The following is a 26,048-nucleotide window of genomic DNA, read 5'->3' as shown; positions in this document are numbered from 1 at the left end:
ATTGTTTTAAACCTGCTGCCCCACCAGCTCTGCTCCTGGCTTCCAATGCCATTAAATTTCATTATAACAAATAAACACCACAATGACATTTATAAGTTACTACTGGGCACAGAAGCACAAATATGAGGCAGATAAACTGCATTTGATCCAAATAATTACTGCAGGCAATATTGGGCTTAGTATGAGCTGGCAGCCGGGTACCGAGTAATTTATTAGATTGCGTAAGGCGATGTTGCACGTTGGGTTTTTCATCATTGTGATCTGCCCCCCCCTCCCCATCCTGGGTTTAAGTAGGTTAAGAGAGTTGAGATTGGGCACAGTCAAAAACAGACTTGGCTCATACAGGCCTGCTGTGTCAGCCACGTGTCCAATAAGGGCACTGTCCCCAGGACACAGAAGAGCTAAAAGAGGGTTGGGGACCATCATAAGGTCAGCAGCCAAGGACAGACCCTTCCCTTGTTCTCCCCCCCCCCCACCCCCTTGACTCAGATTGAAGGAACTGATATGGTTGGAAAGAGGCCCAGACTACCAGCCCTGACTTCCAATGCCCAGGCTCTGCCCCCAAAATCCTCTATCCAGAGACCCACTGTGAGCCCAGGTAGCCCTGGGCAGCTCCAAACCCCCATCCCAGGTCTTTGTCATAATAAATAAAAGAAAGAAAGCAGGGTGCCTGGCAGTTCTGCCAAACAAGAATGAGAACTGGCTACCAGAAGCCACTTCCATGCCAAACACAAACTCATAAACTTTGATTCAAGGGGTTACAATGCCTCCTCTTCACATTCCCTCCTGCTCCATTCTCCCAGCCTTAGTAAATTACCCAATAAGCAGCAAGGACCGGTAGTTATTGTGCAGTTAAATGCTATTTGCCCAGTAAATCCCGAGCAGAGTACTAATGGTGATATACAGTAACTAATTACAGGCATGAATTCTCTCCCCGAAATGCCGAATGGTAGCAGATATCGTGGTGTGCAGGGAAGGCAGCTAGAGCCGTTCCACTCTCTCCAGTGAGATGGAAGTAAGTCTCTCATTAGGGACACTGATGACACCTCCCTATAGCCCAGAGATGACTTGGGGGACAGGGGTGGAGCAGACTCAGTACCTTATCTCCCTGGGTTCATGCCCCAAAGAGTGCCAGCTGGGCTTACTCGGGGTGGTCTTGCAACAGCCTTTCAGCACCGGGATCTTTTGCAAAGGCCAAGATTCCAGCTGAGTGGGAATGGCAGCCGTGATGAGCCTGTTAGCCAAATGGTGAAGCCATTACCCAGGTCTCCTTGAAACAGTGTCTTAGCATGAGGCAAAAGGACAGGAAGAGAGCTGGGAATGCTGGACTCTGCCTGAGATAGGAAGACTTCTGCTCTCAGGGAGCTGTTCCCCAAGCTGACCTCAGTCCCCAGGCTGCTCCCGAGGATTAATCTCCTCATGGTATGGTTTGCAGGAATCCCAGGCTCTGGGCCCAGTGGCTTCCCATGTCCTCAGGGAGGCTGGGGTTCTGCTTTCTGACAAGGAAACACCATAGCTCCAAAACTCCTCTTTCCTCCATTTTGAGGGAATGGAGACCTGAAGCTAGAGTCAAATGGGTTGAGTGCTGTGTTAGGGTCTTTAAAGTGTCTGAGTGCTGGCCCTTGAGGAGAGAAATGCGCTCTAACCTTTGGAATGGTAGAGGTCAATAGAATTAGCCTGTCATGGGAGCCAGATCTGCTTTTCTGGGCTGCCATTCCTCCCCTATCCCACCCTTTCTACCCCAAACTCCTCTCCTGAGATGCTGATTTCTGGGAGACTGCCTCAGCTCCCCAGAAAACAGGAAGATTCCTGGCATGCCCCAAGGCATACACAAACACACACACACACCCATTCTTTCCTCTTGAGATGCTTCTTCAAGCACAAAGGCTCGGTTTCACCAGTTTCCGCTTTAAATGGTCAAAAGCAAGAGGGGCCTTGGAGGAAACAAGAACAGAGGTTAAAGCTTTTGTCTTGCACTCAGTCAACTGCAGTTTAATCCCAGACTGACTCTGGCAGTCACCAGAGGTGAACCCTGAACACAGAGCCAGGAATAAGGTCTAAGCACTACCAGATGCGACCCCAAAATGAGCAGCAAGAGAAAAAAGATAGAGGCAATGATGGCAAGCTCCTTGGGCTGGGATATTTTTTGTTGTTGTTTTGTTTTGTTTTGTTTTTTGCGGTTGCCTGGTTGAATGACAAGCTTCCTTGCCCTAACTATGACCTCTATGGGGAATCCTGAAAAGGTTGAGTAACCCAAAATATCCATCTAACCAATGAGTGGGACTTGAACATTTAGAGCATTGCTCTAAACACTAGCATTTGGGATTCTCTATGGGGGCTAATGAGAATCTGCTACAGGGGGCTTTGAGAGTAGATTAAATAAAGTAATATCGGGGACTGCTTTAGGTTGTATAAAACCTATGCAAAAGTTAGTTGTGGGCAACAACCCTCACCCTCCTGAGGACAGGGCCTGAATCCCAGAGCAGTGAGAAGCTTTCTTAATGAGAACACCCACCCATGTAGTCAGCTCTCAATTACCTGTTGGCAAACTGTCCAGATGCCAGAAAATGCTTCCACCAAGATTGCTTAAGGAAGTCCTTGGATCACATCTCACAGCTTCACTTTCTGGCTCTAATTTACATGAGGCCCAAAGGGAATGAGAATCCTTTAAAAAGGCAAGACCGGTTCTTCCTCATCAGCTCCTAAGGGAGATGTGAACCCTAGAGCAAGTGATGGGGGAAGGTTGGGGTGTCCCACCCTGGTTGAACTATACCCACCACATAGCTGTTTTACATCCCATGAGCAGGATGCAGGAAGAGGCTCTGACCCTGGAGGGTTTTTCTATCTATCAGGAAGTATTCAAAATTCCCAGAACATCAGAGCATCCATATTCACAAGCAAATACCAACATGCAATTTCCAAGTTAAAAATAAATGTTACTTGGGATTATTCATTATTTTGGAATGTCTATCATGGTGGGTTATTCACACCCTCACTCCTTTCCATACCAGAGATAATTTAAGAGTTGATTGTGTTTGGGCTCTTAAGGCAGAGAAATTCGCAGGATGGGGGACTGAGACCAACTATTCCCAGCAGGAAGTGACCCCTCAGCACCCATGAGAAGAGCTTGGATACGAGGCAGGAGGTGCCCAGTGCGGGGTTCATAAACCCTATGGGACCTGGAGCTTTCAGGCCAGTGTCTTTTAGCCACTTCCCTTTATCGAAGTCCTAGGCCTGCTTCTGTTCCTCTCATCAAACTCCCCATCAAGCTACATGAAACCCTGATTCCTTGAACATTTTACAAAGGGACCTTGGGGATATTCCTATAGTGGTACCTGGCTGGACTCAACCAACTCAAGTTACACAGTGGAGCCCATTAGTGGTTCTGTTGACAGAAGGGCTACACTATAAAGTATATGAGTAGAGTATATGAGCACACATAAGGTGGTGCTCAAGATTTACCCCTGACTCTGTGCTCAGAAATCACTCCAGGTGGTACTCAGGGGACCAAATGTGGTGCCAGAATTTGAACCAGAGTGAGCTGTATGCAAGGCAAGCACTTAACCCTGTACTATCTCCATAAATTTTTTTTTAAAGCTGAACAAAATTTTAATCTATTTACCAACAACTCCAACTAACCTGTCAGGGTCTACTCTCACAAGAGATGAACCCCGCCCAAGGTCATGAATTGGCTTACATAGGGAAGGGATTTAGGGAAGTACTAGCTTTTTGATAATTTTTAAAATGATTGGCTGTTGTGTAGGGTACCTTCTTACTGCTTCCTTGTGTCCTTTCCCAATAGGCTACGTGGTATGACCAGGTAGCTTGGGGCAGTGTTAATGGAAATAGGCTTGAGTATGTAGTCCTTACAAAATGGCATCCTTCCTTGTTCAGAATCTAAGAGAAGCCTGCCATGTGGCCTTTACAAAATGGCATCCTTTATTATTCAGAACCCAGGACCCCACATTTCCTCCTCTTTTATTTTCCCACACCTGATGGCACTCAGAGTTTACTCCTGACTGCTTAGAAATCACCTCTGGCAGGATCAGGGGACCATATGGGATGCCTGGAACCGAACCTAGAGTCCGAGTTAGCCATATCCAAGGTAAATGCCCTACTGCTGTAATATCGCTCTGGGCCCCCCTCCTCTTCTTACGAACCTGAGTCAAATCTTTGACTCTCCTTGAGTCTTGTTCCTAATTATGGGTACATACTGGGACCTTAGCACAAGCATCTTTTTTTATAATAATATCTTTATTTAAGCACCATGATTACAAACATGTTTGTAGTTGGGTTTCAGTTATAAAAAAGAGGAGCCGGGGCTGGAGAGATAGCATGTAGGTAGTGCATTTGCCTTGCATGCAGAAGGATGGTGGTTCGAATTCCGGCATTCCATATGGTCCCCAACCTGCCAGGGGCGATTTCTGAGTGCAAAGCCAGGAGTAACCCCTGAGCACCACTGGGTGTGACCCTGAAATCAATCAATCAGTCAATAAATAAATAGGAAGGCACCAGAGACGTCTGCAGCTTGTGTACTTTTCAAAAATGCAGGGAGGCTCTGGGAGAACAATGCTGTTTCTATGCTAACAATTCAGGGGTCATCCGTGAGACACTGCAGCAGGTGAAGGCTAGTTTGCAGGAGTGGGAAAGGTGACAGGAAGATTCTACCTCCTGGAAAACTGCCCTCCATGCTCTAGGTTTGTACCCCCAATTCTGGGAAACTCTCCCACTTCCCCTGCTTGTATTTTAGGGTCACTTCAGAAACCCATCTGTTCTGCACCCTCTCCACGCCCATTCCCTAAAACAACCCAACTTGCTTCCCTGCTCATTCTCCCTTGTACCCTGTCGTGCTGCCCTCCCTCTGGTTCCTGATAACCCACTTCCTTGTCTGTTTCACACCCTCAACCCAGTGGATGACCCCACCCTCGGGTCCTTTGCAGCTCCCTCCCCGCAGGGGCCTAAGGACAATTGGATGTACCCTCTCTTCTAGTGGCTGTCAAGGCACTGGCATCACCCCGTGGCCATGGTGGCTAATGCAATGTCTTTAGATACACTTGGTGTCGGTGCCAACTTGCTATTGGACTTGGGGTCTCTGGGCCATGCACAGGGGTTAGACATGGATCAGTCATGTGCGTGTGGGCAGTGCCACACAAGCAAGGCAGGGACTTCCCCACTGAGCCATCTTTGCCCAAGACAGATCCTCTTGCCCTTTCTCTGCTCTCTAAAGTAGGTCACGCCATCCAGAGCTTTCCCAGAGCTTCTGCTAGTCCATGTGGTGAGCAGCAGGAAAGTCACAGAGTTTAAGACTCGGGCATCGGGATCTGTGTGTCTTTCTGGGGCTCCCCTTTCCAGTGTACTTGAATGGCCTGACCTCATCCCCTCCTTCCCTGAGCTCCTCTGACTCTCCTAAGAGACATTTCTGACAGGCCTGCCGCAATCTGGCGACAAATATCCCTGGTACAAGTATTCTTAAGCCTCCTGCCATGGTGACCGAGAACAGAGCAGAAGGCGACATTTGAGTGTGTTCTGCATGGCCAGCCAGGCGGGGCCCAGGGATTGCAGGCATGGCGGGTCCAGCAGTGACTGAGAGAGGAAGCAGATTCGAATCAGTTCAGCTTTCGATTTATAAAGAGCCCATTTCCAGCTGAGGGCCCTGGTAGCAGGTACTGTGGGAGCCCCAGTTTTCAGGGTCCTGAGCCTAGAAAAACCTCATGGACAGTGAGGGATGGGGCCAGAGAGATAGCATGGAGGTAGGGTGTTTGCCTTGCATGCTGAAGGACGGTGGTTCGAATCCCAGCATCCAATATGGTCCCCTGAGCCTGCCAGGAGCGATTTCTGAGCATAGAGCCAGGAGTAACTCCTGAGCGCTGCAGGGTGTGACACAAAAACCAACATATATATGTATGTATATATATACACATATATATGTGCATGTGTGTGTGTATCTTGGGATGCGGGAGAGATAGTATGCAGGTAAGGTGATTACACAGAGCCAACCCAGGTTAGATCCCCAGAACCCCATGGAGTTCCCAAGCCTGTCAGGAAGATTTTCTTAGTGCAGAGCCAGAAGTATTCTGATCATTGTAGATGTGATTTCCACAACACCAAAATCAAAAATTTTTCTGGTGGGACTGGAGCGATAGCATTGGCAGTTTTGTGCTCTTCACTGATGGTCAGTGCGGTACAGCATTGATGCTGTTTGCAGATAGTCAGTTTGGTTAGCATCAGTGCTATTCATGATCCTGTACCAGCAACTAGGTCCCATGCGGAATAAGACTGGTGCCTTGCAATTCATGTTGCAACTGAATCCTGCATCTCCTGTTTTGTATCCCTCAGTGCAGTGCTACATCCCAACCTGAACTTGACAGCGAGGAGTCTCTACTACACTGAGGGGAAAAACCACAAAATCACTTTCTATGCCCAAATCCTGCCAGCCTTCAGGAGGTCTGAAGTCATTGTCAGGACATTGAAACCCAACTTCTCTGAGCCCAGGGTGTCATGGGGAAAGCACCCAGACCAGAGAGGTCAGGATTCAGGTCAGATCAGAGAGGTCAGAGAGAGTCTGTATTCCATTTGAACCCATTGTTGGACTTTGAACTATACCAAGGCTCAGGGTGGCAATTGAATTACAGCCAGGCACACTCCTACCTCTTCCCCTCCCCACCTTCCTCCCTGTACCTCTGGCTCTTCTTTCTCCCCTGTGCTCACTCTCTCCTCACCCACCCGCTCTTTCCCCCATCTTCCTGCTGCCCATTCCTCTCTCATCTCTTCCTTCCTTCTCTCTCTTGTTTTGGTGCCAGAAATACTCTAATTACAACAGAGAACCTGAAGAGGCAGAGAGGGGAGGAGGGGAAAAACAGCACACGGAGCTGATTAAAATGTCCTATGAAATCTAATTTGTAAAGCTCAAGTCAGAATAAAAAGTTTGCCTCCCACAATTCAAAGCCAATTTGATTGTTAATGAGACTCCTCAGAGGCCCAGCCACGATCTCATCAGGCCGTAGACCCCACACCTGCCACAGAGTCTCCCATAGGGCCTTGGCCAGCAATCACTAGCAGTTCTCCAGGGCCTCTTAGTCAGGCCTGCTGCTGCCAGGACTGGGCCCTGTGGCCAGATTCTTGGACTCTGGGACCCAAGACAAGACACAGCCTATGTCCAGGAACACTGTGGTAGCCCAGCCTGTCATGTGCTTGTGGCCTGCTCCTATGCTCAGGCCCTTTCCTGCCTGTATCAGAATGAAGGAGAAGGGGGTTTGGTCTGGGAAATCACAGGTCTAGCACAAGCACAGCCCTGAGTCCCCACTGCAGCTCTGTGTCCCCACTGCATCTCGGAGTCCCCACTGCAGCCTTGAGTCCTCACTGCAGCCCTGAGTCCCCTCTGCAGCCCTGAGTCTCCATTGCAACCTGAGTTCTCACTGCATTCTGAGTCTTCACTGCAGCCCTGAGTTCCCACTGCATCAGCCTTGCTGCATTCTGAGTCTCCACTGCAATCTGAGTTCCCACTGCATTCTGAGTCCCCACTGCAGCCCTGAGTTCCCACTGCATCAGCCTCACTGCAGCCTGAGTCTCCTCCAGTGCAGCCCTGTGTCCCCACTGAAGTCCTGGGTCCCCACTGCAGCTGCGGATTCTCACTGCAGCCCTGGTGAGCTCCCACACCTGGGTCTGAGCTCTGAAGTCCAACCGCATTGCAAGTCTGACCTCTGAGGAGCAGACTCAGCCCACAGCACTGCCGAGGTGGCCCCAAACAAAGAAGTTACAGTTCACTTGGTGTCCCCAAGCAGCTACTCCAATTCTGGTGTCATAACTGGGAAATCACAGTAATTCCCAGGCATGGGAAGCCAGATAAACATAGGGCAGCTGAGGAAAGGCCCAGATTCCATCCCACAGGCCTAGACAGAACCCCCTTCTCATCATCCTGTGTGCTCTCCCTGCTGGGGTGATGGGGACATGCAGTATAGACAGCTGGATCAAGTGTGCTATGCAAATCCAGATGAGGCACTCTCAGTATAGACAGGAGACTGACTTGTGTGTTCTATACCACTCTAGAGGAGGGAGGCACTCCTGGTGTAGACAGATGATAACCGGATCATGTGAGTTCCAACAAGCCAGAGGAGGACTCCCATTGTAGATGGGTAATTAGCAGGCTGCCACACTCCTCACCTCCTTGGCCTTGTGTCCTCACCTGGAAATGGGTGAAGCTGGCACCTGCTAGGTGTGTTTGTGAGGATAGAGTCATCGGCGAGCTGCTACCCGATACTGAGAACAATGCCTGCTGCATTCTACACAGCTCGTCAGGGGCGTGATGATCAATGAAACACTCTCTGAATCCTGAATCCTGAAGGACTCAGCACGTCTCGTGCTGAGGGGGTTACAATGTGAGAGTCAGGCTGCTGCAGAGTCACTGTCTGGAAGAAAGGGGCCCAGAGGGGAGCAGACACTTGTAACCTTTGGGTTCCCATGAGAATAAACTGTTCCTGAGTTCCATATACTCCCACTGGAGTGGAAGTTAGAGTGACAATGTGAGGGAGGCGTGTTTGTAGGGCGGGGGTTAGGTTGACACCATGTGAGAGAATTTTGTCTGTGGAAAGTATGTCATATGACCCTAGTGCAACAAAACAGGGTCTGAAGTTAGGTTGCAGAATGGTTAGTGTGTGTGCCTCTGAGTATGTCTGTGTGTGTATATGGCATGTGTTTATGTATTGCAGTAAATGCATGTTTCTACATGTGTGCCTTTGTGAATTGTGATTGACTGTACAGGCTTCTGTGGATGTATGTGCTTATCTATGGAAGTATACATGTGATATGTAAGTGTGTGCCTGTTGTTCATGGTTGTATGTGCAGGTACATATGTGCATGTGATTATATGTGTGTCTATGTGTTTTATGTGTATTTGTGTGTTGTGTGCAGGCATGTGTTTGCATGTATCTGTGTGTACATGTATCTCTATGGTGTGTTAGGGCCTAGTGTTCAGGGGGCTGGACTGGGCTCCAGCTACTGAGGTGGAAGTTGCTACAGGGGAGGCCTGATACTGCCAGGGAGCCTCAGGCAGGAGTGAGGTGCTCTGGGGAGACTGTGTCCCTGGGCCCACCTTGCTCAGCCCTGGAAACTGGGGAAGCATGAAACCTCTCCAAGACTGATTACTTTTCTCTTCCCCCTAGGCCAAGTGTACTCCTTCAGCCAACAGCCACAGGACCAGGCTGTGGTGTCAGGCCAGCCTGTGACACTGCTGTGCGCCATTCCTGAGTATGAAGGCTTCGTGCTGTGGATCAAAGATGGCCTGGCTCTGGGTGTGGGCAGGGACCTCTCAAGTGAGTACCCCAAAATGTCCCCTAAAGGCTGGACCCTATCTCGACCTCACTCAGTCCCTCCCCCTCCTGGACAGTTTTATCTTCAGGGGAAATGGACTGAACCCCCCTTTCACCCCTAGGCAGAGTTGGGTTTGGGGTTCCCTGGGTTCAGGATGCAGAGGACAGTGAGGGATGTACTTTCAAAAAGCGAATCACAAATGAACATTTCTTTGGTGCTCAGTGAGCCCTGAACACAACTTTGCACAGATGTCTGTTGTAAAGCACTAATTCCTGCACTGTTGACTCCAGAAGTTAAATGTTTGTTTATTGGAAAACTTTTATTTGGGGGTTGTGCTCAGGGGGCTACTCTTGGCTCCTGTATTCAGGGATCACTGCTGGTGCTACTCAGGGGACCATATATGGTTCTGGAATCTGACTCAGAGGTCAGAGGTCATACACTGATATGGAGGATAGTCAGCTGTCCCTGGAATAAAAAAAAATGGCTCCAAGGAGAAGAAAAGGAGAAGAAGTCATTCAAGAAAAAGTAGCTTCACTTCTCTCAGGAGATCCAGATGCAAGAGAATGCAAACCAAGGTGCTCTCAGGAACATGATGGTTGAGAAATGAGCATTTTGAGCCAAAAGCCACATGTTCCCAGAAACACATTTGGAAGAAGCACAACAATGGCCAGTAGCATCTGGAGTGAAGCATAACACACAGCAACATGACAGGACATGATACACAGTAGCATCTCTATAGCAGACTATGATATTTCAGTGCTGGAGACTCTGAACACATCTGCCCTAAGAAACTGGAGCAACAGGGAGTGAGAAAGGTAGAACCACCAAGCCTCACTCCTTTCCCGCATGGCTCTGTATTGGCCCAGACCAATGGGGAACTATCCAATTTCCAGTGGCTGGTCCTCACCAATAGGGTACAAGATGGAGGTTCTACTGGGCAGGAGTTGCAGTGGAGGCCCCTAGAGGGGCTGTCAAATAGGCAGTGCCACGTGGATGTTTGTGCTTGACTCAAGTCTTCGGGATGGTGGACTTCAGGGAGGAGCTGCTTATTGAGAGGAGCTAGAGAGCTCCTGGACCTGCCAGCATCTCTTCTCTCCAGAGCATCAGGAAAATCAAGATGACTCCATGCCTGGCAGACCCAACAGAGAGCAGAAAGACTTGGACCTTTATTCAGGAAGGGCTTGCCCAGCTCTTGCTATCCTGCTTCCCTGCTCTGTGATAACTGAGGCTATTGGCCAGCCTTTGGCCATGTTGTAGCCTCAGTCTCCCTGTTTCTGCAGTGTGGCCCCATGTGGCCCCTGGAAGCGCCGCTCTACCCTCTCTCACTACCAAGCTGAGAGACACAGTCACAGGAGATGATTCATAAGTCTATGCCTGAGAATCGAGAATTTTTTCCCTTCTCAGAAGCTCAAGTGCTTCTTAAATAATCTCACAAATCTACCATGACCCACAGGAAGACAAGAGAATTCCCCACACACACCACCTTTATTTGACAGGTAAACAAAGTCACCATGGAGACAGAAATGGACTCAAACATGTACCCAGACCAAAAAGGCAGGAGACCTGGATTCCTAGTCCCACAAAAGTGCAGCCCTTCAGTCTTTCCTCCCTTCTGGCAGCAGCCCTACACTGTTGCTAGCACTTCCTCTGAGCCCATTATGAATCAGGTGCTCTCACCAAGCTTCCCAGCCACTTGGGGTGCCCCAGCATTGCCACCATAGTGAATAGGCAGCAGGCAAGTTGCCATAGCTTCTCTGAAAATATGAGGATATGAGAGAGCAGAGCAAGCAGAGTGGACCCCAGCACCCAGAACCCTGGTCATTCCACCTTCCCTGGCAGCAGCAAGAGCGAGACCTTTCTCCCAGTCTGTACTCCTGCCTGTGTTTCCCAAAGCCAAGGTCCATTTTGGGGATCCACGTCCCAGTCCACCATCTGATTTGGTAAATGCAAGCAAAACCATCACTTATGCTTGGAGAGAGAGAGAGAGACAGACAGACAGACAGACAGACAGACAGACAGACAGACAGACAGAGAGAGAGAGAGGAGAGGAGAGAGGAGAGGAGAGAGAGAGAAAGAGATCCTGCTGTGATAGTACCCAATACCATAGACTCACAGGATGGGCCCCATCTGGGACAGGGGGCATCTCAGGAGAGCAGCACCCGACCAGCTCCTGTTCCCATCTCCTCTCCAGCAAAAGGCAGGAAGGGTGGGCTGAGACTAGACTCATATGACTGCCTGGACAGCATCTCTGGCCAGACCTGAACAGCTAGAACATGTTGTATGGGGAGCCCATTAGATCTCCTAAGCCTGTTCCTGACCCCATGGTGCAGTCGCCCTGCTTTGTTCTGAGTGTCTCCACTTCCCTGTGAAGAGCCCCAGCCTTGGGCTCCTATGTCCCATCTCCCACCCGCCCTATGACAAGCGTCTCCCCACAGGTTACCCACAGTATCTAGTGGTGGGGAACCATCTATCCGGAGAGCACCACCTGAAGATCCTTCGAGCAGAGCTGCAGGATGACGCAGTGTACGAGTGCCAGGCCATCCAGGCTGCCATCCGCTCCCGCCCCGCGCGCCTCACTGTGCTGGGTAAGGTCCATCCCACGGGGCGGGGGTGGGTGGACAGGAAGCTCAAGACAGCTCCTCTGGCCAGGCTTGGGGTGCAGCCCTGCAGGCCAAGCATCCCAGTCGAGCCACTGCCATCCCCTCTCCCACTGAAAGGAGAAAGTGGGAATTTCCAGCCTCTGAGCCTCACTCCAGCTACTTAGGCCTCCTGTGTGTGTTTCTATTCTGCCAGGATCTGCAAATTGGGAAGACAGTGGCCCCCTGAACCTCCTTGAGCCTCCCTGAGTTCCACCTGAGTTTCCCAGCACCCCCAACAGGAAAGAATTGGGTGGCCAAAATCACCCACAGAGAGTTCTCCAGCTCCTATTCTCCTATTCCCCAGAAGCTGTGAGAGCTGCCCATGGGATTGGCATGAGAATGGGACAGGACTCGATGCACTTCCATGCATGCTAGCTCAGTTTTTCAGATGTAGATTGGGAGGTGAGGGTGGTCCTGGATGAGAAACAAAAATCAGGGACCAGCACCTTCCTACAAAGGTCCTGTTGCCTCTCATGTTGACAAGTGAGAAAAAATTCTTTCTTTCTTTTTTTGTTTTGTTTTGTTTTGTTTTTGGGCCACACCCAGCAGCCCTCAGGGGTTACTCCTGGCGATCTGCTCAGAAATAGCTCCTGGCAGGCATGGGGGACCATATGGGACACCGGGATTCGAACCAACCACCTTAGGTCCTGGATCAGAGTCTGCTTGCAAGGCAAACACCACTGTGCTACCTCTCCAGCCCCGAGAAAAAATTCTTGGCCCAACACGAGCAAAGACTAGAAGCAAGGGGCTGATTGCACTGTCAGCTGATGGGATTCTGGAGGTAGAAGCCCAGAGGTCCAGGCAGTGTGGATGTGGGTGGAGTAGGTGGGCAGGTAGAAAGTTTTAGCCTCTCTGCTCTGCACTTGACCCTCCTGCTCCCAGAGAACCCCAAGGTTCCAGCAAGTCACCAGCTGAGACACTCAAACTTTCTGTTAAAATCATTAGCTACAGAGTCAGGGACGAGTCAGGGAGAGAAAGATGTCTGACATGTGTGAGGCCCCGGATCCCATCATGCTACCATATAAGTACCCCTCAGTCCCACAGGAAATTGTCCGCCTGCAACAAGGTGTGTAAAACCAGCCATTACAGAGCATGAAAGAAGCCCAATGGACAGGCTAGAACTGCACATACCAGGACCCTAAATAATTCCCAGCACCATAGGCCAGGGATTTCTGAGCCAATCAGAGTGTTCCCCAGCCCTGAATCCCCAGGCTAGACATTGAACTGTCCAGCGTGATTGGCCAAGAATCTCCAGAAGTGGCCACTTCAAAATTTCCTGAAAAGACCTCAGTTCTTATTGAAGGTCTATTTTAGGAGCTCTTCTCACTGCCCCCTTTCATACTGGACAAGTACTATGAGAAGCAGGGGGCCCCCTTTTCCACTGCACCCCTTCCCCACCACAGCTGCTGGTATGAAGGTCCATGATGGGTCAGCGGCTAGGTTGGCACCATGCCTGGGAAGCTCGGCTCAGAGTGAAATATCTCCACTGCTGAGTATTCAGGACAGAGGCCGGAGCACTAAGCCAGACAACAGACCCCACTAGACCACTTAGCATGCTCAGAGCTCAGTTCTGTAACTTGATGCCTCCTTAGTGTGCGAAGAAAGGAAACAAAACTGGTGGCGCTGGGATTACAGAGCCAGGGATGGACCCAGCAGAGAGATCCAGAAGTGAGCTCAGCCCTGGCCTGAGTCTGAACCTTGACACCCCAACTCTGAAACTCAGTTATTCCCCCCAGAGAAACCTGGGGCACCATCAGAGCCAGCAGCCCCTATCTCCTGTGTTCCTATATCTCAGCCTGGGAAGCTGGCCCAGCCCATACCCTGGGAGGGTTGCTTTCCCCACCTCCCCAGGATGAGAGAGCTTCCTAATTTAGTCTGTGTTTGCCTGAGATAGATTTTTAATTAAATAAAGTAAGAGACTGATTAGAACCTGCAGAAGATGGGGGAGCCAAATCAGATGGAATTCTGGCAAAATTGCAAAGCAAACACTTTGGCTGGAGCAGAGGGACACCCCTGGGGTCTTCCATCACAGCACTGGGTGAGGAGGGCAAACACGGGAAATTATACAGCCAACAGATGTGCGTTATTAAAGCCCATGTTTGCGGCAGACAGCACTGGAGGACGCAGGCCTGTAGGAGAACAGGGACCACTGGCAGCCGAGCCTGCAGTCACAGACACACTAATTAGCATTTTGTTTCCAGCTCCCGACTTGGCGTGGAGATGTGCAGTCCTGCAGGGAGGGCAAAAGGAAAAGGAGAAACTGTGTTGGCAGAGCAGTATTCTGTGGCCCGGCCATCTGCCAAGGGCCAGGTGGAAGCCAACATCTGGGTGTCCTAGGGATCATGGGATGAGGGACAGATGGCAGGCCTGAAGGTCAGAGGCTAGTCCTACCTCTAGCCAGCTGTATGATGTCAGCCCAGGCACTTAGCCTCTCCAGGTGACTCTCCCTGTTACTAAAAGTGGTGGTTGATCAGATGTTCTCAGATTGATCTGTCTGGACCCAAAGACCTTGCCTCCATGAAATGGTACTATAATAGGGGCTGGAAATCTGGGGGTGACTCAGACAGAAAAGGAAACTTCTTTCTTGGCTGAGGCCCACTTTGAGGTCGGAAGGCAGGCTTCTCAGTGTCCTGCCAACCTGAAACCTCACACTGCCCCGTCACGTTCTGAGCATCTTGGCAAACACTACCACACTGGCCCAGCTCAGAGTTTCGCCGTCCAAGGAAGAGTCCTGGGCACATAAGTAGGAAACTCCCAGAAACTTTTTGTTTGTTTTTTGAGCCACACCCAGGGGTTACTCCTGGCTTTGCGCTCAGAAATTAATCCTGGCAGGCTTGGAGGACCCTATGGGATGCCAGGGATGGAACCTGGGTCAGCTACATGCAAGGCAAATGCCCTACCCATTGTTCTATCACTCCAGTCCCAGACTCCCAACAGCTTACTTGCCATGTGCCCTAGTCATGGCCTATAGGCTGACACTGGGCCCAGCCCTGTGCTGCCCCCAGCCAGCACCTCAGATGAGGATTTCCATCATATTCAGGCTCTTCACATAAATGAGCAGATGAATGGACAGACAAATGGATGGACTTTCCGGTTCTTCATCTGTTATGTGGAAATAATGAGCAGCACCCATCATATGCACAGACATGCGCACATAAGCACAAACATGCATGCATAAATACACATATGCACTGCACTAAAGTCATGCACATTCATGCAATGCACGCTACAAATGCAGAGCAATGCACATGCTCAAACACACAGGATCACACGTGCATATTTTCATGTGCACATGTATAGGCCTCTACACTCACATACACAAACAGCTGCGCCTCACCCCCACACCCCTGGCTGGAAAAACGCTCACACTGTTTAGCCCAGAGGTCAAATAGCCCTGCAAGGTACTTTTTTTTAGCTGTCTCAGAACTTGAAAAGCAGGAAAGTGGGATACCCAGAGCAGGTAAGAAGTGGATAGCAAGAATTTGGTCAGCATGTACCTGTGCAACCGTGAATATGGGGCTAGACTCTTACCCATAAGCCAGAGAGCCGCCTGCCCCTCTTGAGCTCTGGCTGGTCAAATCCTCTGATGCTCCGTCAAAGCTCACAGGGCACTAGGGACCGCTGGAAAAAGAAAGTGGAGCAGGTGTGGGGGGGGAGGAGGCTGGAAGCACGGTAGAGGCCACATTCATTATTAAAGGGGGTTTTCCCAATCTCCCTCCCCTTTCCCTCTTCCTCCTGACCCCTTCTCTTCATAGCTCTGCTGTCTCAGGGCGCCTGTTAGAAATACAGCTTCCTACATCAGCATGAATTATTGAACGGCAGAGACTACATCTATTCAGATAACTCAGGGTGTCCTTTTAAACGATGTCAAGCCCCAAATACTGAGGGTGGCAGATGAAGTCCAAAGGAGCCTTTAACTTGGATGTTCTCCCAATGCCAGACCTGGCAAGCATGAGGCCCTGAGTTCCACCCCAGCCTGCATGGTCCCCCAACCCCAGAAAATGACAGCCCACTGGTTCCCTTTGCAGTTACTTCCCCGCAGAAGCCACGGGGCAGAGGCTTCCTGAATTCCCAGCATTGGAAGAGGCCCCCCGAAAGTTCCAAGCCCCAACCTAGGCTCCTGGATTGGTGGCTGTAAAACAGCAAATCATCTGTCCCCTTGCAAGGCAGACCCAGTGTCCTGGCTTCTGATCCCTTGTCCTGGAAATGGGGGCAGGAGTCTCCATCAGTGAGGGCAATTGAGCAGTTTAGGGGTGAGGCCACTTTTCTAGAGCTAAGGTCTAGCTCCTCGTGGGATACATGCCCTGCTTTCTCAGGCCCCGTGCTCCAGGGCTGCCAATCACACAAAACCACACAAACATACACACATGCCACCTATACCCATGGGTGCTTCTGCCCAGGTTGTGCTTCTCTTGACAGAAGCACAAATCCTCAACCCTCACATCTTCCAAGAAGCCTTTCCTGGGCACCATATGGTTTGATCCACCCTCGCAGCCCCTCAGCTTTGGAACACAGTTTGGTGGCAACACTGCCCACATTGTATTGAAGGTTGACAACTGCATGTCCCCCACTGGGTCTCCCAGGGACATTCCGCACCCCTCATGCCTAGCATCACCTGGAAGCACCTTCTAGGGAATCATCAGTGTGGTCACTAAGTGTGGGCCACAGGACTTGGTACAAAAGGAGAAGGGTTTATAATGACACAGCTCAGAGGGTAGGGCACCCACAGATGGTCAGGAACAGGAACTGCTGTGTAGACATGTGTTATGTTCTGTATTGTGGTCATGGGACACGAAGTGTGACGTGAAGTGGTATGTTCTGCTGTGCTGTGCTGTATTGTGTCATGTTCTGAGAAGTGATGAGACTCAGGGCACTTAAGGGCCCAGGTTTTGGCAGCTGCCGACTGTGTGGCCCTGGCAGCTACCTTGCTCTGGGCCTCAAACCCCTGGGCAGGGTGGGGAGCCACACCCAGTGGCACTCAGGGCTCACTCCTGAGGAGTGAAGAGTGAAGGGACCATATGTTGTACCACAGATAGAACCCAGGTTGGCCACATGCAAGGTGAATACACTCCCAATAGACTGTTGCTGAAGACCCAGGCAGGGGCTTTCTTGAATGGAGAAGGCTGCATGCAGCGGGCCAGGTAACATTGTCCTGATTATGCCTTTGGGTGTTATTACCAGGATTTCTGCCATGCGATGGCCCCAACCAGCTGCTCAGACTCCCTCCAGCATGCACAGCAGGCAGGCCCCATCCTGCAGGCACCCACACAGGAAGACAAGCAGAATTGATTTCCTTATCTACTTATGAAGCATGTTTGCTGGGCCCGGTCTGGTCTTAGGTGCCGAATCTCATTTGTGCTGTGTGCCTGCTCCTGCCACGTTCATTACCCTGCAGTCACCCCAAGCAGGGTCAGCAGACAAGCCAGAATGGGGAGAGAGGAGGGGAGATGTGTCCTTATCTCCCCGTGTTCCAGCCTGAACTACTCCTCACTTGGCCCCCAACACCCACTCCTGCTGCCAGCCTATGCCCCCAGCCCCCAACCAGAAGCAATCCCACCCTCCCTTCTCTAGCTACTCCCTCCCCCTATACCCTTTTGGTTTAACTGTGCTGGAAGCTTCTCAGCCTGGCTCTGAGTCACCTTCCCAGGTGCTCAGTGACTTGAGAGCTGGTCCACTCGGCTGCTGCTCAACATGTGTTCATGAGGCCGTCCCAGAAACATGTGTCTGCACATACATTGTGTTTGTGCACATAGAAACTCATTGTACGTGTGCACGGGACACATACATTTGCAGGCATACTGTAAATTTGTACATATGCTCCCTAGACCCATGCACAAATATATGGTAGGGGTGCACATGTGTGTAAAGACATGTTTGTGTGTACATGTTTGTGGGTATACATGCATATGTGTGCGTATCTAACTATGTATACACATTGCTCATCTATGTGCAGTGCTGCCTAGACACATTGTTTGTATATACACATACACATCTGTATTGCATGTGTGTGCCTATGCATATATGTGTCTGCATGACACGTGTGAGCGCATAAAGATACATCTTCCCACTGTCCTGGTCCCTCAGATCTGCCATGTGGTTATGGAGTGGTACCGGTCATGTGTCCCATTCCTGTTCTCCACCTTAGCCCGGGGAGCCCTCTGAAGCCACCATTCTCCCCAGTGGGCCTCACATTGGGGTGTGACATAAGATGGGGAGAAGGGAACTCAAGAGCAACAACTATAGTACTTCAGTGAAGTAATGCTGAAACAGGCGTCAGGCCTTTTATTGCTCAGGGTAGTCAAAGACGTAGGCCGAATTGGGCTGATTTTCCTGTAGCGGCTAGGATTAAGCTTAGTAATGGAAGGTTATTATGGTTTATGTTGGTTATAAAATTTTGGTGTAGTTCTCAGGAATTGGAGTAGAAAAGGAATCATGCTATGACTAGAATAAAGCCTACGTTGCCGATTCGATTCGGTCATAAAGGATGGCTTGTAGGGCGGCTGTATTTGCGTCTGTGTGGCCATACCATCAGCTGATTAGAAGAAATTATATAATTCCTACTCTTTCTTATCTAAGGAACAGTTGTAAAAGGTTGTTGGCGGGAACTAGAATTAATATTGTGATTAAAAATACTAGAAAGTACTTGAAGAATCGATTAATGTTTGGGTCTGAATGTATATATCATATGGAGAATTCTATGATTGAGCAGGTAACAAATAATGCTACGGGTATAAACATGCTAAGTTACAGCCAAGGCCCCAAGGACCTGAACCGGAGCTGCTGAGTGCTGGATGCAGAATGGGACAGGCAAGCCACACAGTCCACTTTGGTGAAGTGGCCTTGCTAGTCCCAGCCAGCTCCAGTGATCACTTCTCAGCTCCAGCATGAAGGGCCCCCTGGGTCTGGTACCGATGACCCATCCCTCGGGTCCTCCACACAGAGGGACCCACAGACACTGTGCTCCTGCTCCGGCTCCTACTTCTGCTGTACACTCCTGGCATTCTCCATCACTAGTACCTGGACTCTTGGGGGCCACCTGCCAGGGGCTGCCTCATGCTCAGGTGCCCTGGGAGAGTGAGGTCCCACCAGTCACGACCTCTCTCCCAGGGAAAGTCGGGAGCAGGAAAGATGTGGGCAGACACACCCCACAGTTAGTGGCTCCCTCTGTGTGGGGGGATGACAGAGATCATCAGACAAGGAGCTGTGCTCCCTGAGGCCTGGAGAATGAGTCCTCCAGCTGCTCTACCTCGTTGCCATGCTCAGTCTCTCCTCAGACCCTGGAGATCAGCGGCAGTCAGGGTGCTGGTCAGACCATGGCAACATGCAAATCAGCATTTCCAGCAAGGCTCACTCCACCCCACCAGTTGCATTCTCAGGTGTGGCCGTGACCCCAATGTCTCCAGGCACCCTGGGAAGAATGGCAGAGCCCTCTGTCCCGATGCCTGACAGGGTCCCAGTCAGCAGACCCACGGCCATTTGCAAAGCTCCTTGTTAGCATGTGGGTGTGCATCCCACAGCAGCTTTCTAAACAGACACTGTACACACACACACACACACACACACACTGCACAGTGTGGCAAATCAATTACCCATACCCTGTGCTGAGAGACAGAGAACCCTCTGTTGTAAGCATTGGTGACTCAAAAGTACTGATTGCACCCCACATGCCCCCTGGATCTGTGAACCTAGGAAGAGTAAGCAGGACTGGGTGCGCTTCTCTGTAGGGACCCCAGAATGAGAACCAACTGTCAGATGGGGTGGGAGAACCGCTCCTCCCCTGCACCCAGTCTCCTGGGCATCTGGGTATGGCCTCTGGAATTGGCCCTGACCCGGAATGCCGGAGGTGGCGGGTGGGGGACCCAGCAGGATGGGGAGCCCTAATGCGCTAAGAATAGCTCCCTCCTCTCCTACTCTGACTTCATCCCGTGCCTGAGACAAGGGTTTCATGGCAGATTATGGATTTAAAACTGCCAATGAGTCTCCATTACAGCATGAAATGAGAAAGGAAAGCGCTAAATGGGCAGGAGAGGAGAACTGAGAGTGTGAAGGGGAGGGTTATGAGATGGGGGGGGGGATGACCCTGGCCAATAACAGAGGCTACTGGGAGCAACCTCCTGGATGGACAGAGGCTGGAGTCTGTCCCATGAGGCTCAGGACAGCCAGAGGCCGAGCAGGCACCAGTCGGGGTTGAACAGCAGAAAGCTGCTGGATGCTTTTGGAGGGAGCCAGAATCAGGGGGCTCAGGCAGCCTGGGATCTGAGAAAGTCTCAGGTGCCTAGGGAGCCCACATGCCTGCCTTCATTTACCCTCTGGACTCTACCACACTGGAACTCAGACCTTGCCCTTCTGCTGACCTTTTTCCCAACCATCTGCCCTCCAGCTCCAGGGCTCTCCAGAATCCCTTCCCTCACTGTCTAGGGGTCCTCCAGTCAGGAAGGGAGAGTGTGCATCAGCCAAAGTCTTCAGGGGCTTTATTCTGGCAGGCCTTGCTCTCACAAGGCCTCAACACGCTGCATCTGTTGGGCTGTTCTAGCCCAAGAATTCTCACTGCAAGCGGCTGCCCACTACCTAAGTGGTTCAGTCCACGGAAAGGTGGGTTTGTGAGTGTGGGACCCCATGTTCCAATGTGGCCTTGGCAAAGGGCTCCCGGAGGACTTCGGGAAGGAAGACTCCCTCCCGAAGATGATGCTCCCAGATCATCTAGCCCTGCCCCAGATCTCCCCCTCTATTACCTCCTCCAGCAGAGGGCGCTGCATCACAGGCAATAATTAGGAAAAAAAAAATTGAACTAAGGGGTTTTTTGGAGAAGGGCAAAGCGAGTATTTAGGGCCCAGGAGAGGTGCCTTTTTCCTTCCTTCCTTTTTTTTTATAACGATTTTACTGCTATTGAGTTCACCACTTCCATTGACAACTTGATTTTCAGCAAATGTACAGTGGCCGCAATCCAGAATAAAGCCATCAGGTGGTGGGCATCTGAAATGTTTGTGGAATTTAAAAATGTATTGGAATGTTAGATTATAGATGGAGATCTGTGTTTTTATTTCTCATAGGGAGATTTCATAGGGAGCTTGGATCATTTAAAAACAGCATTTTTTTTCAGGGCTTTTAAATGTGCTTCCAAGTCATTTTCCATCGTGTTTATCTCAGCAACATTCAAGGATTCCTGTTTCTCTAAATCCTCGTCAATACTTGTTACTGTCTGTCAATATGGCTTTAATTTCCCCCTAGAGTTTGAGCATGTTTTGGTGTATTTTGGGGAGTTGCCAGAGAGAAAATCCAAGGGCTCGTATATGCAAAGTATCTCTTACTCTACTAATGAACTACATTCTCTAACCATTTTTTCACATTTTCTTCTGCAAAAGGTCTATCCACAGCTTTGGCCCATTTTAAAATGGATTATTTGTTTGACTGGCTACCAAGAGTTTTTTTTATAGATTTCAGATATAAGTCTCTTATGGTAGTTGCTTTTTTAGGGACAAACCCAGTGGTGCTAAGAGGGTTAGTTCTACCTATACCATGGAGACCTTGCAATGTAGTATCTAAGCCCAGGCCTCCTTCCTGCAAAACCTGCATTCAGCCCATTGATTCTCTTCCTCTCCAGCCTTATATACAAGTCTAGTGTTCCTGTTTATTCTGCAAATATTTTCCATTGGTTTATGACATCTCTTCATTTTTAGTGATTTTTAATCCAAAATCTTTTAATTTCATCAAAACCTGTTTGTTTTATTTTTTGGGTTGTGCTTTTGAATGTCATATTTAAAAGCACTGGCTAACTCAGAAAAGAAAGTTTGACCTCTATAGTTTCTTCTAAACATTTTTAAGGTTTTACACCTTACAGTTTATGCTTCATTTAAAGTTAAATCCTCATCCTGTGTGAAGCAAGAACCAAAATATTCACATCTAGTTATTCAGTGCTTATCAGCATTATCTAGTGGAAAACATTATCTTATACTGAATAATCTTCATACTTTTCTCAAAAGTCAGCTGACCAAAAATGTCTCTGGCTTATTAACATAAGGAGATTACATGTCTGCTAAAATATCAGTTCACACCATTTTGTTTACTTTGCTTTTATATTATGTTCCTTTATCAGAGTGCTAAGTTTCCCCCAAGATTCTCCTTTCCCAAAAGGTTTGTTAACTATTTGAAATTACTTTCATTTTAATATAAATTTTACATTCAGTCTGCCTATGTCTGTACAGTGGTCCCTAAAATTTTAAAAGAAATTGTGTGAGAACTATAGACCAATTTGAAGTGAGCTAAATATTGTTAATACCATAACAAAATTTTATCTCAAGTCCAAGAACATAGAGTATATTCCCATTTATTTAATTGTGTTTATTCTTCCCAGCAACAACTGCTTTTTATAATAGTCTATACTTTTTTTTTATTTTATTTTGGTTTTTGGGTCACACCCGGCAGCACTCAGGGATTACTCCTGGCTCTGTGCTCAGAAATCAGTCCTGATAGGCTCAGGGGCCCACATGCGATGCCGATTTTCAAACACCATTTTTCCTAGGTCTGCTGCGTGCAAGGCAAACTCCCTACCATTGTGCTATCTCTCTGACCCCAGTCTCTACATTTTTAATTTTTTTATTTTATTTAAACATGGAACTTCTGATGTTATTTTTCTAAATACATTGTTCATTGTGTTGCCATTATGAACAAAAATTTTATTTAATTTTTTTTATTTTGGGTCACACCCAGCAGCGCTCAGGGGATTCAAACCACCAATCTTGTGTATGCAGGGCAAATGCCTTACCTCCATGCTATCTCTCCGGCTCCAATTTTCAAGTAATTTATTGCTAACAGACTCATAGTTCATTTGTACATGGATTTTAGATCTTAAAACCTTGTTGGTCTCTTTTTTTTCCATATTGAACTGTTTTTTGTGGGAGTTTCTAAGACATCCAGATAATTTTGTTTTCATGTATAAATAGCTTTTTCACTTTTTCAATCTGATGCTCTTTGTTTCCAAACTGATGGGACTTTCAACACAAGATTGAACCAAGAGAGAGCTGGGCACTAAAGCAATAATGCAGTGGGGAGGGTGTTGGTCTTCCATGTAGCCAACCTGGGTTCTATCCCTGGCATACTAAACCCTCCAGGAATGATTCCTGAGTGCAGAGCAAGGAATAACCCCTGAGCACTGCTGACTATGGCCCAAAAACAAACAAATAGCATGAAAGCTGAAATCCTGACTTTCTTCCCAATCTAAGGAGATAGCACATGTCTCCCATAAAGACAATGTCAACTGTACATTTGTACATTGCTGTGTCAGTATCAGATAGATAAAATATCAAATTGATAAAAGTTGTATCAGGTTGATAAAATGTCCAACTATTCCTAAGTTTTTAAGAGTTATTCCTGAAAACTATGTTGGGTTTTTTGAAATGATTTTATGAGATGTCTGGGGTTGTGGGGGCTGGCAGGAGGGATTTGTTCTTTATTAATATGGCTTATTCCATTAATTGCTTTCAAGTGTTAACCAACCTTGAATTCCTGGGATAAATACCACTTAGTCATAGTGTCTGATCCCTTTTTTTTAATGTTGCTGGGCTGAGTTTGCTCATTGTTTTGGTGAGAACTTTCCATCTGTGCTCATAAATATAGATAGGTCTGTAGTTCTATACTCATAAGAATTTTGTCTGGTGTTAGTAACATGGTAACCCCATTTGTGGAGTGAGCTAGAGCATTCTCCTCTCTGGAGAAAAGCTGATATTGTTTATATTAGGAAAAGCTGGTATTATTTCTTCTTTTCAGAGTGGACAGAATTTACCAGTGAAAGCATCTGAGCCAAGGTTTTCTTAACAGGGAGATTTTTTTTCCATTATGAATTCAGTTTCTTTTCTTGCTATAATAGTTGAAAGTTCTCTGTAAGAAGGTGACTTCTGGGGCCGGGCGGTGGCGCTAAAGGTAAGGTGCCTGCCTTGCCTGCGCTAGCCTTGGACGGACCGCAGTTCGATCCCCGGTGTCCCATATGGTCCCCCAAGCCAGGAGCAACTTCTGAGCACATAGCCAGGAGTAACCCCTGAGCGTCACCGGGTGTGGCCCAAAAACCAAAAAAAAAAAAAAAAAAAAAAAAAAAAAAGAAGGTGACTTCTGAACAAAGGCTTGAAGAAAGAGCTTAGCTGTGAGTCTGGAAGCAAAACCCTTCCTGAGAGAGGCAGAGCAGCCCTGGAGAGGTTCTAGCCGAGCTGTGATGAGGTCCAATTGCCCTCCTTCAAGGCTCAGCTGTCTGCTGCACGAGGGCAGTCTGGGAGGAAGGTTTCACTGAGAGGCTCCTGCGATGACTCAGGTGAAAGTTGGAGCACTCATGGCAGGTGGGACATAAGAGATATGGTGGAGAATGAGGCCCCAACTTTTGGTTTGGGGCCTTGTACAAAATCCTGTGCATTTCTGGAGAGATGCTGCCATTCTCAAAGCTTCTAGCAGTGTGAGGATAAACAAAGCCCAGCCTCCAGCCTTTAGCCTCCTGCATAAAGAACACTCATACCACACCCCACTACACAACACAACACACCCCCACTGCACACCTCTCTCTCACACACTCTCTCTCTCTCTCTCTCTCACACACACACACACACACACACACACACACACACACACACACACACACACCAGGGGGACCCTGCTGGCTGTTTATCTGTGCAGGAATCTTATCAAAACAGGTTCAGGTGGCAAGAGTGAGAGAGAAAAGTAATTAAGGGGGAGGCAAATGAAATGTTGACATTATTATTACTTAAGTGTGGCAAAGCTTTTAGTTCATGTTTTCATTCCAGTGATACCCAAGGAGGGGGGTGTCTGCCCGGCCTATTATCAGAGCCGAACACCAGCTCACCCCACTTCCCCACCACCTATAAATCTTATTAAACGGGCTCCACTGGCAAGACAGAAAAATAATTAAGGCCAAGGTAGGTGTTGATGTTATTACTGTAGTGCAGGGCCTGGTAGCTTCTCCGTGCCAGTGGAACACAAGGGGGGATAGTCTTCAACACTATCTCCGATGTGACTCAGATACCACCAGGCTTTGAGAAGGGGATGGTGTCAAGCCAGAGGCATTTCAGAGTCTCTCCATATCTCTTAAGAGGTTTATAAGCCCACAATTTACTTTTGGACTGCCTTCTATTTTCTCACAAATCCTTATTTCCCACTTATTTATTGACTAGACACTAGCACGGCAGGAGTGGGGTGGCTCTTCCCAGGCCGGTGTTAGCAAGAAACAATTATGAAAAAGCTCACGGGATTCCTGGGCTCACCCTACACAGCCTTCTTCAGCACCAGGATAGGCAAGGAAGGAGAACGCACAGGAGGAGCCTTGCACACAGCCAACACGGGTTCAATTCCTGGCACCACCATGAGCGACTCTGAGCAGAGACCCAAAAGCAAAAGCAAAAATGAACAAAATCTAAGTGCCAGTGGTCACTAAAGTGCCCAGTCCCACCTTACAGAGTAGGCCACAGAGAGTGCCAACAGGCCTCGAGACTCTGAACTGCCTGAATATCTGGGTCTAATCAGGTGGTTCAGAGAATGAAGTCTGCCAGAGATGGGTAGTCGACCACTGGGTTCTGGTAGAGATCCCTAAACCCAGAGCACCCAGATCATCTTGGGGGATTCTTCATTTGCTAGTGAGGAATCTAGAAGTAAGGGTGGGGTTATTCAAAGCACTGACTTCTGGGAACCTGGGAGATGGCTCAAAGCACATCTTCAGACTAGGCAGGAACTCTGGGTTTGATCCCTGGAACTGTGTGGTACCCTGAACATGCTAGGGAGAAGCAAAAATAAACAAATAAAATCCTACTAGCAAAGGCAGGAGACAAAGGTATGGAAGGCAAGTCAGGAGTCATGGGCTAAGACCCTCAGGAAAACTGGGCCTTGGTGTGAGCAGAGGGTGGGCACTGTCAGAGTTTAAGGAAGATTTCCCCCCCCCCATAAAAGGTCCTGGAAGAGAGCCCAAAGAACAAGTATGAATCTGCTTCAGTTGTTCTCTGCTTGTTCGTGTTGGCAGTGCAGGGCAAACACTAAGCCATGAGTCACAACTGGCTTAAGCTGATGTGAGGACAGGAAAAGTATGGGGGTCAGGAACCTAGGTCCTGTAGATGC

At 48.9% G+C, this 26,048-nt stretch overlaps 1 protein-coding gene across 1 annotated transcript in view; it reads left to right on the top strand.

The window, feature by feature from the left end:
- The window catches only part of KIRREL3 (kirre like nephrin family adhesion molecule 3), a 441,995-nt gene that overhangs the window by 380,701 nt on the left and 35,246 nt on the right, over positions 1 to 26,048 (top strand). The window contains 2 exon segments of the mRNA XM_049778913.1: positions 9,159 to 9,308; positions 11,742 to 11,891. Coding sequence (XP_049634870.1) covers positions 9,159 to 9,308; positions 11,742 to 11,891 — 300 coding nt within the window.

Source organism: Suncus etruscus, chromosome 8, assembly GCF_024139225.1.
Source record: "Suncus etruscus isolate mSunEtr1 chromosome 8, mSunEtr1.pri.cur, whole genome shotgun sequence".
NCBI lineage: Eukaryota > Metazoa > Chordata > Mammalia > Eulipotyphla > Soricidae > Suncus > Suncus etruscus.
The sequence above is the reverse complement of the archived record's forward strand: the minus strand, read 5'-3'. Positions and strand labels throughout refer to the sequence as shown.